Raw genomic sequence first — 16,928 nt, forward strand, 5'->3', positions numbered from 1 at the left:
GCTGTATGCCCCCACAGCGCTCAACGACTAGAGGGAGGCGACGCTGGTTCCAACGGATCCAGAGAGACACAGGGTTAAATCCTGAGGAAAGTTAAACGGGGCCTATTTGAAAAGGCAGTGGATTATCTGAGGCCCGGCTACACTTCGTGGTTGTGCTCTGCCACGCTGAAGGCAGCTGGGATGTCAGTCATTGGCGCTGCCCGCTGTCCTTTGAACGGAGTTGAAGTAAAATTAAATTGCTTTCTGGTGTTCAGGGGTCTTCGGGCTCTGCTGCCTACACCTCACTTAGACAACCAGCCTTAGTCACAACCGCGTTCCAACGCTGATTGTGTGGCTCTCCTGGTTCCCCGATGGGGACTTCTCTTCGGCCCGCGTGCTACAAGACATGATCCTCCCTTCCCTCCTCCCTCTTTTTGGTTCTCTTTGCTTCTCTTGCTTGATTTCGTCTCAAAGGAGCCTTAAGTGAATCCAGTCTGGGGCGTTTACCCCCTTCTTACAACCAAGAGTACAAGAGACAAATCGGACCTTCGATGTTGTCCAGTCCAACTTCTCCCAAGATTCAGAAAACTTCAAAGGCTCATGCCCCAACTGGGACCACTTCCGTGATGACTCCACGGCCAGCAAGCGGCAATTGGTGCCCTTTGGAAGGCTCCATGGCCCGAGGCTTTATCCCCACATTGACTCTCTCACATTGAAACTACCCTCTCCAAAATTTAAGGTGACTTATTTTTGTCTTCTTGAGCAAACTAGATGACAGCTTCTCCTTTATAGTGGCCTTTCAAATATCTGAATAAAAATGTTACCAGGCAGGGTGACATTGCATCAATGAACACAATTTGGCTGAGTCCCAGACCTGCCACCGTTGGTAGTGTGTGATTTTGAGTAAGCTCCATCATTGTACCTGTAAGCAGATATATGACCCACCCTACAATGCCATCGCCAACGACGATGGGACTGCCTCCCATCTCCACGCCCAGTGACCTCATATTGGTCACTTCAAATTGGCAATCTACAGGACTAGAAAGATGGCTCAGCAGTTAAGAGCACTGGCTACTGTTGCAGAAGACCCAGGTTCAAATCTCAGTATCTACACGATGGCTAACAACCATCTCTAACTCCAGGTCTAGAGGCTCTGATACCATCTTCTGGCCTCTGTGGGCACTAGTCACACTTGTGCTGCACAGACTTAGGTGCAGGGCAAAACACTCATACATATAAGATAAAAAAAATAAAATAAAGCTGGGCACAGTGGTGCATACTTATAATCCCAGCACTCGGAGAGGGCAGAGGCAGAGGCAGGAAGTTCTCTATGAGTTCGAGGCCAGCCTGGTCTACAAAGTGAGTCCAAGAGAGCCAAAGCTACACAGAGAAACCCTGTCTCAAAAAACCAAAAATAAAATAAAATATATTTCTTTTAATTTGGCAACTTAGGAGGCTTTAGAGATGGCTCAGTGATTAAGGATACTTGCTGCTCTTACAGAGGACTGGGCTTTAATTCCTAGAACCCACTGGCAGCTCACAACTGTCTGTAGCTTCAGTTACAGGGGTTTGACACTGTCTTCTGATCTCTGTGGGTCTAAGGCACACATGTGGTGCACATACATATAATCATAAACACAAAATAAAAATTAAAAATTTCTTTAAAATTGGCATTGTAACAGTATGTGCACCATGGGTGTTGGTAAATGCTACAAATTAGGAGGGTCCTCCGGTTTGGCTTTATTGTCAAGTTCTTTAGGAACTCTAAATAGTCCTTAATTTGACAGGCTATTATAAACCAGCCTCCAAGCAGTCACATTCCTGGATTTTTGTGTGATCACTTTCCACGTCGTCCTTCGGGTTGGTTTCGGGACTCCCTTGGTGAAGCAGAAAGTGACGTGAATGCTGGGTACAGGCACAAAGCACCCTTGAGCAGTCTCCCCCACCGATCTGATGCTATGAGAAGCTGTGGACAGTCCACCTTCCTGTGGATGAGAAGCCATGTAGAGGATGAAGGAACATGAGAGGACATCGGTGTCCCACAGGCCTCACGCATGCAGAAACCTCACACCAGAAAGAAATAGCTCTCTGGTCCCACTGTGGAGTTTGTGAGCAAATGGTTATTGTTGGTAAGACGTTAGGTTTTAGGAGCGGCTTCTACAGGACGGGAGATGATTATAACAGTTATCATCAGAGCTTGCCAAGCTTTTTCTCGGCCAAGGTAAACTCCCTGGTCCCTAGCTGGCATCCTGGTCTTCCTCTGGATGAGCTCCATTGGCCAGTTCTGAGATAGGCTGGTGATCTTCCCCAGGGCTTGCACTGTGCAGAGGCTGTGGGCTGCCAGCCCAGGAGTCTGCAGGCAGACAAAGCCGGACTTTTGGCCCTCACGGCTCCTTCTGTGACCTCATCCGAAGCCTCTTCAGTCAGCTCAAACCCCCCGGGGCTGTGAAACTGAGCCCTCCCGTTCCAACATCACTTTAAAGACTCTCAGCAGACATTTCCCAGCCATTACTATTATCTTTCCACTTTCGGCTTATTATTCGGCCTTTCAAAGTCAGGATCTGAATTTGTTGTTAAAGTTTTGCAACTGTAATGCGTCTGCCATGGTTTGAGCGTTTCCCAAGTTTATGTGTCAGAAATGTAATTCCCAGTGCAACAACTTTGGAAGGTGGAGCCTTCAGCGATGGTGAGGGCTCGGAGGGCTCTGTCCGCTTGAACGCCTTCACATCATTATGACGGGGGTGGGTTCATCGATACAAGATTTATCTTCTCTTTGTGTGTGTATCTGTTTGTGCTTGCTTGCGTGTGTGTGTGTGTGTGTGTGTGTGTGTGTGTTTTCAAGACAGAGTCTCTCTGTGTAGCCTTGGCTGTCCTGGACTCACTTTGTAGACCAGGCTGGCCTCAAACTCACAGCGATCCCCTGTCTACAAAGTGAGTCCAGGACAGCCAAGGCTACACAGAGAAACTCTGTCTCAAAAAACTAAAAGAAGAAGAAAAAGAAGACCTTAACCATGTTCTTGGACTTTTCAGCCTCCAAAACCATCAAATAAAACTCTGCTCATTGTAATTTACCCACTCTGTGGTATTCTATTGCAGCAGAGCAGAAGAGCCTAAGACCATTTCTTTCTATGCATACACTCTTTCATCCAGACCCATGCCCAACCCAACACGCACAGCGCATGCGCATCGGACAGACCCGCAGGTCAGCTTTCACAGCAGCTCTAGTGCCTGCCTAATGATGGCGTCACAGCCCTGTGATCAGCCCCCTGCCTTCCTTCCCCGTCTTAGCGCCTAGGAAATCCCTCAGTAGTAAAACCCACAGTTTTCATGACTTAACCAAGCAGGAGTTATCCTTGTCAGAAAGCCCAGCACTGCTGACAGCAGCTTCAGGATTTCCCTTCGTCTTTTAGGGACCTGTACTCAGATAAAGACAGGTCATTGACGTGGCGGTAGAAAAGGATTTCAGGATAAGGTAGTATGAAGCAGAGGTAGAATTTATTTTTTAAAATGGGAGGCATTCTGAAGAAACATGAAATGTGCTGAAAGCACGGGCTTCTCAAAGGGCCGTTGTGCTTAGTGTCTTGGAAGTAGCCGCGTAAGCCGTTTTAGTGGTTCTCAAATTAAATCTGAAAAGCCTGCTAAGAACTCTCCTCCGTTTAATAAATAGGATTATGAGATGGCTCCAGAGGTGACTTGGGTGGGATTACAATCTGATAAGATAAAACTAGGAGCAGCCAAGGTTGCTCACGGGAGGAGGAGAGTGATTTACTTTACTCTAAAAGGTCCTTTACTCTAAAAGGAGTTTCTCAAGAGATTCCTCGAGCCTTCCAGAGGAGCAGCTGCAAAAAGGAAAGCTCATATGTACTCAGGCCTTAAACGTAACTTGCTGCTATTTATTTGTTTTTGTTTGGAATACCTCTGCGTAAAAGGAATACCGCCCCTTCATGAACCTTAAGTGTTGTTAAGTGTGTTTGGATTCTGCTGGGGAGAGGCCTCCATCAGACTCTGGGGTGACGGACCCCTCCTCCTTCCCCTGCCCTCGTTATTGACACAAGCTGGCTGTCCTGTCATGACGCCATGTGGCTTCTGTCCTTCACATCAGCTTCATGAGTTCCAGTGGTGGCTCTACCGCCAGGTGCTACATACATGACCCTCACAGGGAGGGAGCAGAGGGAATGGAAATCGACACATACCACATTCGGCTCATCCTGTTTCTGGTCACTCAGAAAACAACTTTCTTTCTTTCTTTCTTTCTTTCTTTCTTTCTCTTTCTTTTCTTTTTTGTTTTGTTTTTGTTTGTTTGTTTGTTTGTTTTTTGAAACAGGGTTTCTCTCTGTAACAGCCCTAGCGGTCCTGGACTCGCTTTGTAGACCAGGCTGGGCTCGAACTCAGCGATCCACCTGCCTCTGTGCCACCCCCCCACCCCCCCAGTGCTGGGATCAGAAAACAACTTTCTTAAAGCCCTGATTATTTTTATTGCCCAGAAATAGGTCACATGGAGATAGCAGCCTCAGTCGTTGTGGAATCTGAGGGAAATGGATGTTTGTAACTGGGAACACTGCCATTGTGGGGAAAAAATAAATAAATAACTGACGTTCTGTTAATCGTAAAGAAGTGGAAACTGAACAGTGAGAGGAGCTAGCTGCCTTTGCCACCTCCTCCCACACGCACCGCACGCTGTTGTCTTTATACTCCCAAACACATGCCATGGTAATTGAAAGAGTTAGGAAAAAAAGAGATGTCACAGATTGAAAAAAACAAAACACAAACAAACAAACAAACAAAAAACCCAACCAACTAGCCACATGTTCCTCTCATTGCCGTATGAAAGCCCTCTTCCATGTGACTGATATTCCATCAAGAATCTCTCTCTCTCCCTCTTGGCTCTCCTACACTGGATTAGCGGATGTTTGTGGCCAGCAGACCACAGCAGCTGATGCTAATGACTAACTTCAGCTTCTAGTCTTTCCCTCTCAGCATTTAGTGAGAAGAATCCTGGGTTACCCCCCCCCCCCACTAATTAGCACTTACATTGTTCCAAGGCTTTCTTTTTACATATTTATTTCATGTGTACGTGTTCCCTCATGTAGAGGTCGGAGGACACCTTTTGGGAGTCGGTTCTCTCCTTCTACCGTGTAGGTTCCAGATATGGATGCCCGGTGGTCAGCCTGGGCAGCAAGGCTGCCCCTGGTTAGCCTCCCGGAAGATGGGAAGGCCAGCGGCAGTCAGCATCAAAGCAGCAGATGCAAGAGGAGGCAAAGTTTGGTACCCCAATGCCATCATCCCAGCCACTGTTGACTGTAGCTCTCGAAGCACCCAGGGATAACAATTCACACAGCCTGGAGCAAATGAAATGGCTGTTGCTGGAAGAGCCTGTGTTTGCAGAGGATGGGCAAACAAGTGGTTCAGAGGAGTGCTAGCAGGATGCTCCAGGGGCATGGGTCTGGTTTGCAAACCTTGTTCCTAGGAACCCTACAGGGGAGGCCCGGCAAACCAAGCACCTTGCTCCAGCCAGGCAGTTTGCCTTGTCAATTCTGATTTTATTTTAGTGTATTTGTTATCATTATGATTATTACTAACGCATGCGCTGTGTGAGCCATGTGTGTGCGTGGTATGTGTGTGGAGATCAGAGGACAGATTTGAGGGGGTCCTTCTCTCCTTTGCGTGGCTCTTAGGGGTAGAAGTCGGGTTGTAGTTGTACAGCAAGCACTTTCACCATCTTCGTCAGCCTCAGATTTTATTGCAGTTTTTTAATATTTTATTTATTTATTATTAAGTATACAGTACTCCGCCTTCATGTACACCTGAAGGCCAGAAGAGGGCATTAGATCATATTATAGATGGTTGTGAGCCACCATGTGGTTGCTGGGAATTGAACTCAGGACCTCTGGAAGGGCAGTCAGTGCTCCTAACCTCTGAGCCATCTCTCCAGCCCCTTATTGTAGTTTTTGAGACAGGGCTCAAAACCTATAATCCTCCTACCTCAGGCTTCCAAGGGGTAGAATTCTACGTGTGTACACTCAGCTTTTATTATACATTTATCTTGCTGTTTTTGTTTGTTTTTTTTATTACATTCATTTATTTGTGAACATTTTGTATGTGTGTGTACATGCATGCATGTGTGCATGTGTGCAAAGACACACTGGGCAGCTTTGGGCAGCTTTGGTGAATTGGCTCTTTCATTTCTCAATGTGGTTCCCGGGGATTGAACGTTGGGTCTTGTCTGCATGTGTCTTTACCCACAGGCACAATATATGGGCTCCATTTGTGGAGGGTTTCCTTTGATTGTATTGCTGTTGGTTTTTCAGACGGAGGCTCACGCCTCAGTCCAGGTGAGCCTGGAAATCCCTATGTAGCCTATGTAGCCTAGTCTAGCCTCCAACTCATGGCATCCTCCTGCCTCAGCCTTTCACTCACTTAATAGAAGAAGACAGTAGGAGTAGAAAAGAGACCCTGCCATAGAATATTATTCCTGTCTGTCCTTCCAGACTCAGATGTCTCCGAGGGTGCATGCTGCAAGCCTAGCCTGTGACCGAGCCTAGGAGCTCCTGCTGTGGTCACACGTGACAGCTGCCTGCCTGGTTTCTTTCTCTGGGAAGCCATTACCCTACTGACAGATGTGGTAACAGAGGGACTGTCCGTTACAGGCCCTATCCCCAGTCCTGCGTTTGCCTGTGCATGCCGTGCTCTGCTGCTTCCCAGAGTTGTTCAGTATGAACCTGCATACCCAGACGGCGAGCGCAGAAGCACAAGTTCTAGAGTCAGACTGTCTGTGTGTAAATTCCAGACGTTAGTAGCTGTGTGGCTGTTGGGGAACCCCTTAACTTCTCTGTGCCTATGTCTTCACCTGTTAAAGAAGTGGTCATGGCCTCAACTCATTATTATTTTTTAAAATCAGATTTAATCACCTGCTTAACTGGTGGCTACCCCAGTGATTTAGAAAGAAAGCATCCTAAGGTTGATGACCCACTTAAAGGCGGATACCGTCCCTGAAACCGGTTTTCAGGAGTGGAGAAAGAAAGTGCTTTTGTCCACTGAAATTTCTAAACTAGGACTTGGAGTGGCCATGGTACTTGCCATGTGACACAGGCATCTCTGGTGAGGGGAACGAAGCCGCTGTGCAAAGATGGAAAGAGATGACCAGAAAGGTGAGCCGGAGAGTCCTGGCCCCGCTGGGTAGCCGTTTCTGTACTTTCTGCAGTCCTTCCTTCAGCCTCTCAGGTGTCCTTTCCAGTGTCATAGGCCGGTCTGCCAGCCACTTGTACGTTTCATTGTTTAAACTAGGCGAGTTTACTTCCCTGTCCCCAACTAGTCTAGAAGCCTTCCCGTGGGGATGCTGGGGTCCAGAAGGGCCGGTGTAGGCAATCACTCTGGATCAGTCTGCATGTGGAAAAGTCCTCCTCTTTAAGGTCGGCAACACTAGTGCAAGGGTGGTGCCTGGTCTCCATGTGAGGGGGGCCGGAGAGAGTGTGGGGACCTCCCAGGTACACGCTTTGTCTGAACCACACTGTCTGTGTGCTCAGGAGATGGCAGTTTCATGAGCTCCCCTGAGTTTGATCCTCCACCAAGAAGGATTCTCTCAACATATATACAGGATCGTTTTTTTCTACAACATTGTACAACGCTGCTGCAGACCAAAGGTAGCTACAGAGTTACCAGTGGCCACCATAGCATGACTGGTGGCAGGGTTTCCGTTTAGGGGTAGGAACTAAGCTTGGAGTCTGTTAGTCAATTTTCCATGGCCGTGACAAGCATTTGCGATAAACAAAGTACCAGGAGGAAAGTTTCCCTGGCTGGTGGTCTCAGGGGGATCATTCCCCGGTCTCTTGGCCTGCTGTTCTGGGCTTGTGCCTGCACAGTACCTCATGGTGGGAGTCCAGAAAAAAGGACAGGTCTGGAGTGACAATATCTCCTCAAAGATACATTATAGGGACCTAAACGCTTTCCATTAGACCCGAGAACTTAATGTGTGTGTCTATAGATTGTGTGTGCATGCTTTTATGCATGTATTTGCATGTATGTGTGAAATCAGAGGTGCTTCATCTATTGCTATTGCTATCTATCTATCTATCTATCTATCATCTATCTATCTATCTATCTATCTATCTATCTATCATCTACCTATCTATCAATCATCTATCTATCATCTATCTATCATCTATCTATCTATCTATCTATCTATCTATCTACCTATCTATCTATCTTTGAGACAAGGTCTCTCACCAGACTAACTAGTTATCAAGTCCCATGGATTCTCCTATCTATGCCTCTTGCCTTTTTGTGTGGATGCTGGGAGTGCACACTCAGGTCGCTATACTTATGTGGCAAGCCCTTTACCAACTGAGCCATCTCTCTAATCATGACTTTTAAATGTTCACTACCTGTGACATAGGCATTTGGGAGACACTAGTGATCCAAGATATAGCAAAGTTCATCAATGTTACAGACTTGGGTTCCAGGTCTTAGATTCAGTCTCTGATGGAGGGTTTCCAGATTTCCCTGATGTAACCGGATTTCCCTGATGTAATCGCCTTCCTAAAGCCAGCATCTGCATAAAAGGTGGACCAGCCCCCTCCTCACCAATGCCCTGGTAGGAAAGAATCCAGTGCTACTCCAGCTTTTGTTAACATAGAGATAAGACCAACAGGTAATTCTCAGAGACACCCCTAGAGTGTAGGAGGCAAGGGCCATTATCATATATAAATGGAGAATTTTAGACTCTTATCAGGAGGAAATGAGGTGGAAGGTTTGGTGAAAGGGGACACAATAAGTACCCCCTCTTGCAGTGGGAGCATGGAGAGAGAAGCAGATGGCCTGCCTTGGAGGGCCCAGCAGCAGCTCTGCAAACTTTATGTGCTCCCATGTCATTCACTCAGTGACTGGGGGAGAGAGCAATCAGTACCTGAGAGAAGGCCAGGTACTCCTGAGTGGCCATCAAGACCATCATCCTCTTGTTTGTGAAGCGAAAGCGTTTCTGGGATTGCTAAAGAGACTGTCCGATGCTGGGCTAGAGAGAAGGTGGAGGGAGCACCCCCCATCCACAACGCTAAGGCTATGTATGTCCTCATGGTGTGCAAGTACATCAAGCACTTGGCAACAGGCTGTTCCTCTGTCCGCTTTCCTCAGGTTGGCCTGACTTAACCCTCTCATCCCTCAGAGCTGGCCTCAGAGGGTGCTTACAACATGCTGTGAACTAATTAGAAGATGCTCAGGGAGGGAACCTTCCCGTTCCTGTAGTCAGTGCTAATCTGGGCTGCTGGGGCATGCACTGGACATCTTTGGGAAGGGCCACTTGGTACACTACATAAATGGTTACCTGGAGTAGGAAGGCTAAGCTCTGGAAAAGCCAGGAGAGAGAATATAGGCCCAAGGATGCAAAATCTTGCTGCTGTTGCTGCTGCTGCTGCTGATGATGATGATGATGATGACGATGACGATGATGACGATGACAACAATGATGATGACAACAGCTGTGGTTTACATGGGACACAGGCACAAGTCAGAGAAGTGAAACTCATCACCTGTCATGATTTTAAAGGATTTACCAGACACAATGGCCCACACCTGTAAGGCTGGTAGATCCCTGGTCTACAAAGCAAGTCCAGAACAGCCAAGGCTACACAGAGAAACCCTGTCTCAGTCTAAGTGACTGACCCAGGCAATAATCAATAGAGTCCTTATTCTGTAAGATCTGTGGGTCTTGAAATATCCACTTGCTCAGTGAGCAGGTTGGGCTTTGCTGACCTGACACAAACCTAGCCATATCTGGGAAGAGGGAATCTTAACTGAGAAAATGCTTCCATAACATTGGTCTGTAAGTGTGTCTTGGTTAATAATTGATGTGGGAGGTGCCGCCCCTAGGGAGCTAGTCCCAGGGTGTATAAGGAAGCAAACTGAGCAAACCAGGGGAGCAAGCCAGTAAGCAGCACATGGTCTTCCTGTCTCCAAGTTCCTGCCTTGAGTTTCATCACTGAACTGTGATGTGGAAGTGCAAGCCAATCAACCCTTTTCCACAGTTGCTTTTGGTCATGGTATTTTATCACAGCAATAGATGCCCAGAGACGCTCAGTATCAGTGTCACCCTCTCCCAGGGCCTCAACTGAACACCCAGGTGTGCCCTCACAATCTTTCTCCTTGAACATCACCATGTCTCTACCTGCTAATTTCTGCCATGCCAGCGCCTCTGCAAGGTTCCAGGCACCAGCTTTGGTCTTTTTTTTTTTCTGCCCTACAATTTTCCACATTATCTATAACTGTACTGGTTATAGATATGAGAACAGATTATTGGGCTCGTACCCTACATCTTACCTTTATCTTAACCTGTTTGTGCTGCTATAAGATATTCCACACTGGGCAATTTACACACAACAGCAGTTTCTTGTCTCATTGTCCTGGAGGCCAGGAGGGCACCAGCTGGTTTGCTGTGTAGTGAGGCCTTCTTGTGCACTGACTTTTTACTGTGTTCTCACACAGAAGTTGAGGTGTGAGAACAATGCTGTGTTCTCACAGGGTAGAGGGATGAAAGGGCAAAAGGGAGAAACCATCTTATCATACCTGACATAGAAGTAATCAATCTTATCCATGAGGGCACCCTTCTTCCTCTCCTTCTTCTTCTCCTTCTTCTCCTTCTTCTCCTTCTTCTTCTTCTTCTTCTTCTTCTTCTTCTTCTTCTTCTTCTTCTTCTCCTTCTTCTTCTTCTTCTTCTTCTTCTTCTTCTCCTTCTTCTTCTCCTCCTCCTCCTCCTCCTCCTTCTTCTTCTTCATGTGGGGTGAGAGTCATACTTATCTGTGGGTTAAGGATAAATATTCAGGATGCAGTTAGGAATTATATTGGTTTGTTAAGGGCATTGCCTAAACCTCTAGGTTCCCTCCTCTAGGGTCTATAACCTCTCCAGCCACAGGGAGAGGACTAGGTTTACAGTATCAGGCATTAAGTCCCTCCCATTGATCGGACCTTAATTCCAATTAGGCAGCTGTTCATTCTATAGCCACCATGGAAACATTAGGGTGTCTTGCCACATTGGTCATTTACAGCTGCACAGGACTATTGATTGCTTTGCTTTCTTGGCAGCTTTCATGGCACTTTTTATCCTAAGAGAGCTAGTCCTCAGGGAAGAGGTTTCCAGGTCAGGATCAGCTCAATTCCTCCTCATCCCGAAAATCTCAAGTGTGTGGTGTCTTCATCAATAGCTTCCTACCTTCAGGATCTCGGAGACAACCAAGTGAAGGAGAGATAAACCTGTTTTTTATTATGCCAAGTGTGGGATTGAACAGTCTTGTGAGAGAACAGGTAAGGTTAATCCACTAGAAGACTGACCATCTCGTGCAGGAGCTTGATTGTTGCCAGCTGAAAAGATCCAGTGAACAGACTCTAGGAGGAGATATGTAAATGAGCCCAGAACTGGAGGCGGGGCTTTTGAAGACTGGGGATAGTTTTGGTTGTTTATCACTGCATCTTGAGATGCTCCTAGAGAGAACTGCTCAAGGGAAGGCTTCGGGGCTCCGGCTCCTGCTGAGGTTCCAGGTTCTGATTACTCCAGGTTCCAGCAGAAGAAATCCTGCTGATTACGCCAGGAGAATCATTCCTCGGAACAGATATCCTTCCCGTTTGGTATTGTGTTTGTTAATCCTCATTTCCTGTTGTTTTGGTTAGTTGGGTTATAAGTGACTTACGCTTGGTTAATAAGTTGTAATAAAATATATTGGATAAGAAAATTGAGCCTACAACCAAGGGCAGAGCCTACGGCCTGTATTGTTTGGGGAGTCAGTTGGAGGCCCCCTGATCAACAACTGGAAGGAAGCTTTCCCAAGCCTGGTGCTTGAATTTCCATTAGTGATTTTGGGGGAAGCATTATCATCCTGCAAAGGGCATGCTTCTTTTAATTAATTAATTATTTTTTTAAATTTAACATTTGTTTTTGTTATTTGACTCAAGGTTACTTTGTGTAGCTTTGGCTATCCTAGAACTCTCTTTGTAGACCACACTGGCCTCAAACTCAGAGATTCACCTGCCTTTGCCTCCCAAGGGCTGGGATTAAAGGTGTGTACCACCATGCCCAGTTTAAGGGCACACTTCTTAATCTATTACATTGAGGATTAGGTTTTAGCTAATAAATTAGGAGGGACGCATTCAGACCACATCATTCCTATGTTAGTGAGGGAAACTCTACAGAGTCCTGGATCCCAATATCAGCTGAGTCCTCTGATCCTTTGACATGGCCAATGATCCTTGAAGAAAGATGTCTTTTAAGGTATCAGGTGAGAATGAAATATGAGTCTTTAACATTATGAAAGTGAGTCTGAAGGTTCTCCAGGTAATGGACTTAGAAGTGACCACCAGGTCCACCTTGTGGTAACTGTGTGAGCTTGGGAATGTCGTCATTAAACAGCTACAATTCTGAATCCCTGAGAGTCCTCGTCTTCATTGCCAACTTGACTGGAATATAGAAAAACCTAGCAGGTTGGTAAGGTAGCCCTGTGGGTGTGTCTGTGAATGTATTTTCAAAGAAGAGTAACTCGGGAGAAACCCACTCTGAGCGGTGAAAGGAATTTTAACCCAGTAACATGGCTACTCTGGCAAAGGATCACATCCAAAGACTGTGTGATCTGGATGGAATAAAAACACACCCTTAGTACACACCTTTATTTTTTTTTCTTTAAAATTCTTTTATTTATTTATTTATTTTTAATTTATTTTTTTATTTTATTTTATTTTTTTAAATACATTTTTATTAATTTATACATATTACATCTCAGTTGTTAGCCCATCCCATGTATCCTCCCATTCCTCCCTTCCTCCCACTTCCCCCCTACTCCCCTCCCCTCCCCTAAGTCTGTGTCTGAGGGGGATCTCCTCCCCCTGTATATGCTCATACGGTATCAAGTCTCTCCTTGGTGACCTATTATCTTTCCTCTGAGTGCCACCAGGCATCTCCGTCCAAGGGACATGTTCAAATATGGGGCACCAGAGTTTGTGTGAAAGTTAGATCTCCTTCTCCACTCAACAGTGGAGAATGTCCATCGGCTAGTCCGGGTAGGGGTTCAAGGTTTTTACTGCCTATTTTTTCCTTGGCTGTTGCCACAGTTTGCGGAGGGCCCCAGGGCCCAGACTCGCCTGTAGTTTTCCAGGACCCACTGGATCCTTCCATTTCCTCTTTCTCCCAGGCTTCTCACACCTAAAGTTTCAATAGGATGTCCTCCCCTCTTACCCACTATTCTGGTAGGTACAGTTTTTCATGGGGACGTACACCTTGGACTAGTGTCTCGATATAAGTGAGTATATACCATTTAGCTCTTTTTGCTTCTGTGTGAACTCACTCATTATGACAATTTCTAGTTCAATCCATTTGTCCACAAATTTTGGAAATTCCTTGTTTTTAATAGCTGAGTAGTATTCCATAGTGTAAATGTACCACAGTTTCTTTATCCATTCTTCTATAGAGGGACATGTAGGTTGTTTCCAAGTTCTGGCTATTATGAATAAGGCAGCTATGAACATGGTTGAGTATATGTCCCTGTTGTGTAGTAGTAGTACACACCTTTAATCCCAAACAATGACATCTAATTGAGGAGGCAGACAAAGTGATGAATCAGAGAAAGATTTGACAGAATGAGTCAGAAATAGGGTACCCCTAACTCTCAGGAGGACAGACGGGAAAGAGTAGCTACTTAAGACCAGTGCAGAGGGAAGGGGGAGGGGGGGCGGGTTTAGGGAGGGAGAGAGGCTTTTTGTTTTGTCTACCTCTGACAGGAGGATGAGATAAAGGAAAGTACAAGTGAACGTGAGGTGGCAGGACCATGATCTGAGACTAGCAAGGCCCATCTCTGCCTTCAGTTCTCCAGGCGTTTTCCCCACCCAGCCAATCAAATATTTCAAGAAGGTAGTCATCCCTAAATCACATTTCTAGACTGAGGTTATGTGGCATCTTCCTCCCATACTTTAACGTCACCGTCCTCTAGAAATCCTTCTCTGGGTTAAGGTGTCTCTTAAAACATGGATGCAGAGGGCTGGAGAGATGATGGCTCAGAGGTTAAGAGCAATGGCTATTCTTCCAAAGGTCCTGAGTTCAATCCCCAGCAACCACATGGTGCCTTATAACCATCTATAATGAGATTTGGTGTCATCTTTTGGCCTGCAGGTAGACATGCAGGCAGAATATTATATAAATAATAAATAAATAAATACACTAAGAAAAAAAATGGGTGTAGAACTAGACCTACTATGTCAGGTGTCACCTGACAGGTAACAAGCCAGATGGGCTGTCCCTCTCTCCCAAGACACATGGCTGTTCACATAGCAGGAGATTCATGCTGAGCTGGAAGATAATCAAAATCTCAGTTGGTTTCACACACACCAAGTGCAATTCCTTCTGTTCTTGTGACTGTTTTCTTCTTCTAACCACTAACTATAAAACTCTGCTTCTATTCCTTCTAAGCCTGGTATTCATGCTGACCCATAATGCCACTCTCCCAGCTTCTCTTCCCTTGGTCCCAGAGGCAGAAGCTACCTTTGGACTTGTCAGGTGACTAAAGCCCTATTGACACAAGAGTCTTTGTTAGCTAGATCCAGGTGGCTCAGATACCATGGTCCTTATGAATACCTGTAGGATGCCCAGGAAGAGGGCCGCTAACCTGAGCCAAAAACATATGAAGCTTTGATGGAGAAGGAAGGGCCTCACTGAGCAGCTGAGGCACTGCTATCAGAAAAGGGGCTGAGTAACATCTGCTTGCAAGTGCCAATCACTCTTGGGAAATGCAGCTAATTACATAGGAAAGAAAGATAAGTGCAAACCCTCCAGATAGCAAACAGAGACAAGGATTTCACAAGCCAAGGACTGGTGCTCAGTAAACACTGAGTAAACACAGCAAGAAAAACCAGGCAAGCAAATAAATGAAAACGACTTGTGAACAGACTCAATTGCTGTATAGCCTGGAGGACCCCTACTCTTGAAAAAAGGGTGATAGCTGCCCTGTACATGTACAGGAGGACAGGAGTTCCTAGCCATGAGGGAGCTGCCTTAGACCTACAAACAGAGCATCAGGCTAGTGAGATCTGGGGCCTCCCCTGGGCCTCTGGTGTCTTGCTCATTTGCCTAGGAACGTTTTCGGGCTGGCTGTCCTTCATTCATCCCTCCAGAATGAAATCTCAAGAAGGATAAATTCAAAGCAAATCAGCCATTTTGAAAAGCCAATTGTGTCACACTGACATCTCCAAGGAAGACTTGACTAAAAACCCAGTCCTCAGGAAGCTACTGGGGTGCAGAGTGTGGGGGTTAGGGTACCAGAGCTGCCGCCTGGGAGGGCAGCTTCCACCTGTGAGCCCCAAGCCCTGTCCCCCATGAGTTACAATCCCCTCTTGCCATCTCTTCTGAAAGACATGACAGCGATTGCAAAATCAGCTTCTTCAAGACACCTCAACTGTCAGTGCAGGAAGTGGAGCACCCCACTTCTCCCCTTCTTTGGAGCTTTTCCTTTGTTTTCAGAGACTCAGATGACATAAGGAGACTTTTGAAATAACTTATTTTCTCTGGTAGATTTAAACTCCGTGAGAGCAGGAACAGTATCTTTTCTCATCTCTACGACCTTCCACAGTGCTTACAACAGTCCTGTAGGCACAGCAGAGATAGAATGAATATTTAATAATAAAGATGGTGATGATGACTCTTTGTACCTGTAAGGCTGAGGACCTGAGCCAAGCATCACATTGAGCACTCCCAGATGTTAACCAGTGAAAAGGGGAGGGTAAGAGTTTGCCACATGGCTGCTAATGACCTGCCAAGATGGTATTTGAAATCCAGTTGCACTTTGCCTGTAGAAGTGCTATAGAAGCCCAAACAACCCTGTATGGAATGCCACCATTAGATTATACACACACACACACACACACACACACACACACACACACACACACTCAACTGGCAGGGACGCACATCAAGCGACCCCTCCCCATTTTGTCATGAAGAAAGCTGCTATTGTCTATTCTCAGCTGGACGGGGGTCAAGTAAGGACAAGGCTCCCTGGAAGCTTCCTGAGCTGGTTCTGAGGCCTCACACTATTGTAAGTCCAGCTGTTCTTGTGGAATTGACCTGGGTGGTGACCTGTGAATGCTCAGGGACAGAAAATAATAAAGAAGGTTTTCCCTGAGGGCCAAGCCATTTCTTAGCATTCATAGCAGGGAGGGGGAGTGTCTACTGAGTTTGTCCGAATCAATCATCCCTTTGCCCAGGGGCTTTGCTTCATTGGTCCCACTAGCCGTGGAGTTAACCCTGTAAGGATCTTTCTGTAGCACATCAGATTAACCTGCTACAGGGCCCCTGGGATCTATTAACCGTTCTTCAGCAAGAAGATCCTGATAGCCACCCGGCACACAGAACCAAGACGCCTTTTCCAGCCTCCCTTTCTCATGGTTCCCTGCATAGTCAAGGCAGGGGAAGTGATGTGTGGGCGGAGAAGGGCATCCTGTCCCAGGGAGAAGGGGGATGTACATGGCCGATGCTGAGGATAGTGAGAAAGTAAGATAGAAAGATACGCAGTGTTGACAGCTTCAGAAAGCCTCCGTCCAGATCTTACTTACATGAGAAGAAAATAGATTCTATCTTGCTGAAATCATGTGCGGGTGGGGGAGTGGAGTCATTAAAAACTGAATCTAATTCCCAGTAGCACCTGGGTAGGGCATGAAGTTGCTTGTCCTACAGAAGTCCAGTGTAACCCGAAGACTTGAAGAACTGTGAAAATAGAACACTAACTCCATAAATCGTTTTCTTTGTTGTGGGCTTCGATCTGGACGGCCGATCCCACAGCCACTTCGGGAGCGGGTTTGGGTGGGGAAGAATTCAAACAAGGAAAGAGTTTTTAGGCGAATGCTCCACTACGAACTGAAAACGCTGCAAGCTCTCTGTGCTGCCTAGTTTTAGTCAGCTTGGCGCAAGCTCACACCATCTGAGAGGAGGG

At 46.4% G+C, this 16,928-nt stretch overlaps 1 protein-coding gene across 1 annotated transcript; it reads right to left on the reverse strand.

Annotated features, from left to right (window-relative positions):
- Nucleotides 1-7,027: 7,027 nt before the first annotated feature.
- On the reverse strand, nucleotides 7,028-10,827 carry LOC311604103 (uncharacterized protein; the record flags this gene model as incomplete). Its single annotated transcript, XM_084793645.1, has 3 exons — nucleotides 10,534-10,827; nucleotides 9,296-9,449; nucleotides 7,028-7,315 (listed from the first exon to the last, which is right to left on the reverse strand). The coding sequence occupies exons 1-3, from the start codon at nucleotides 10,740-10,742 to the stop codon at nucleotides 7,028-7,030; spliced, it is 651 nt and encodes a 216-aa protein (XP_084649771.1). The 5' UTR covers nucleotides 10,743-10,827.
- Between the last annotated feature and the right edge of the window lie 6,101 nt (nucleotides 10,828-16,928).

This window comes from Acomys minous (assembly GCF_964271855.1).
Source record: "Acomys minous genome assembly, chromosome: 8".
Taxonomy (NCBI): domain Eukaryota; kingdom Metazoa; phylum Chordata; class Mammalia; order Rodentia; family Muridae; genus Acomys; species Acomys minous.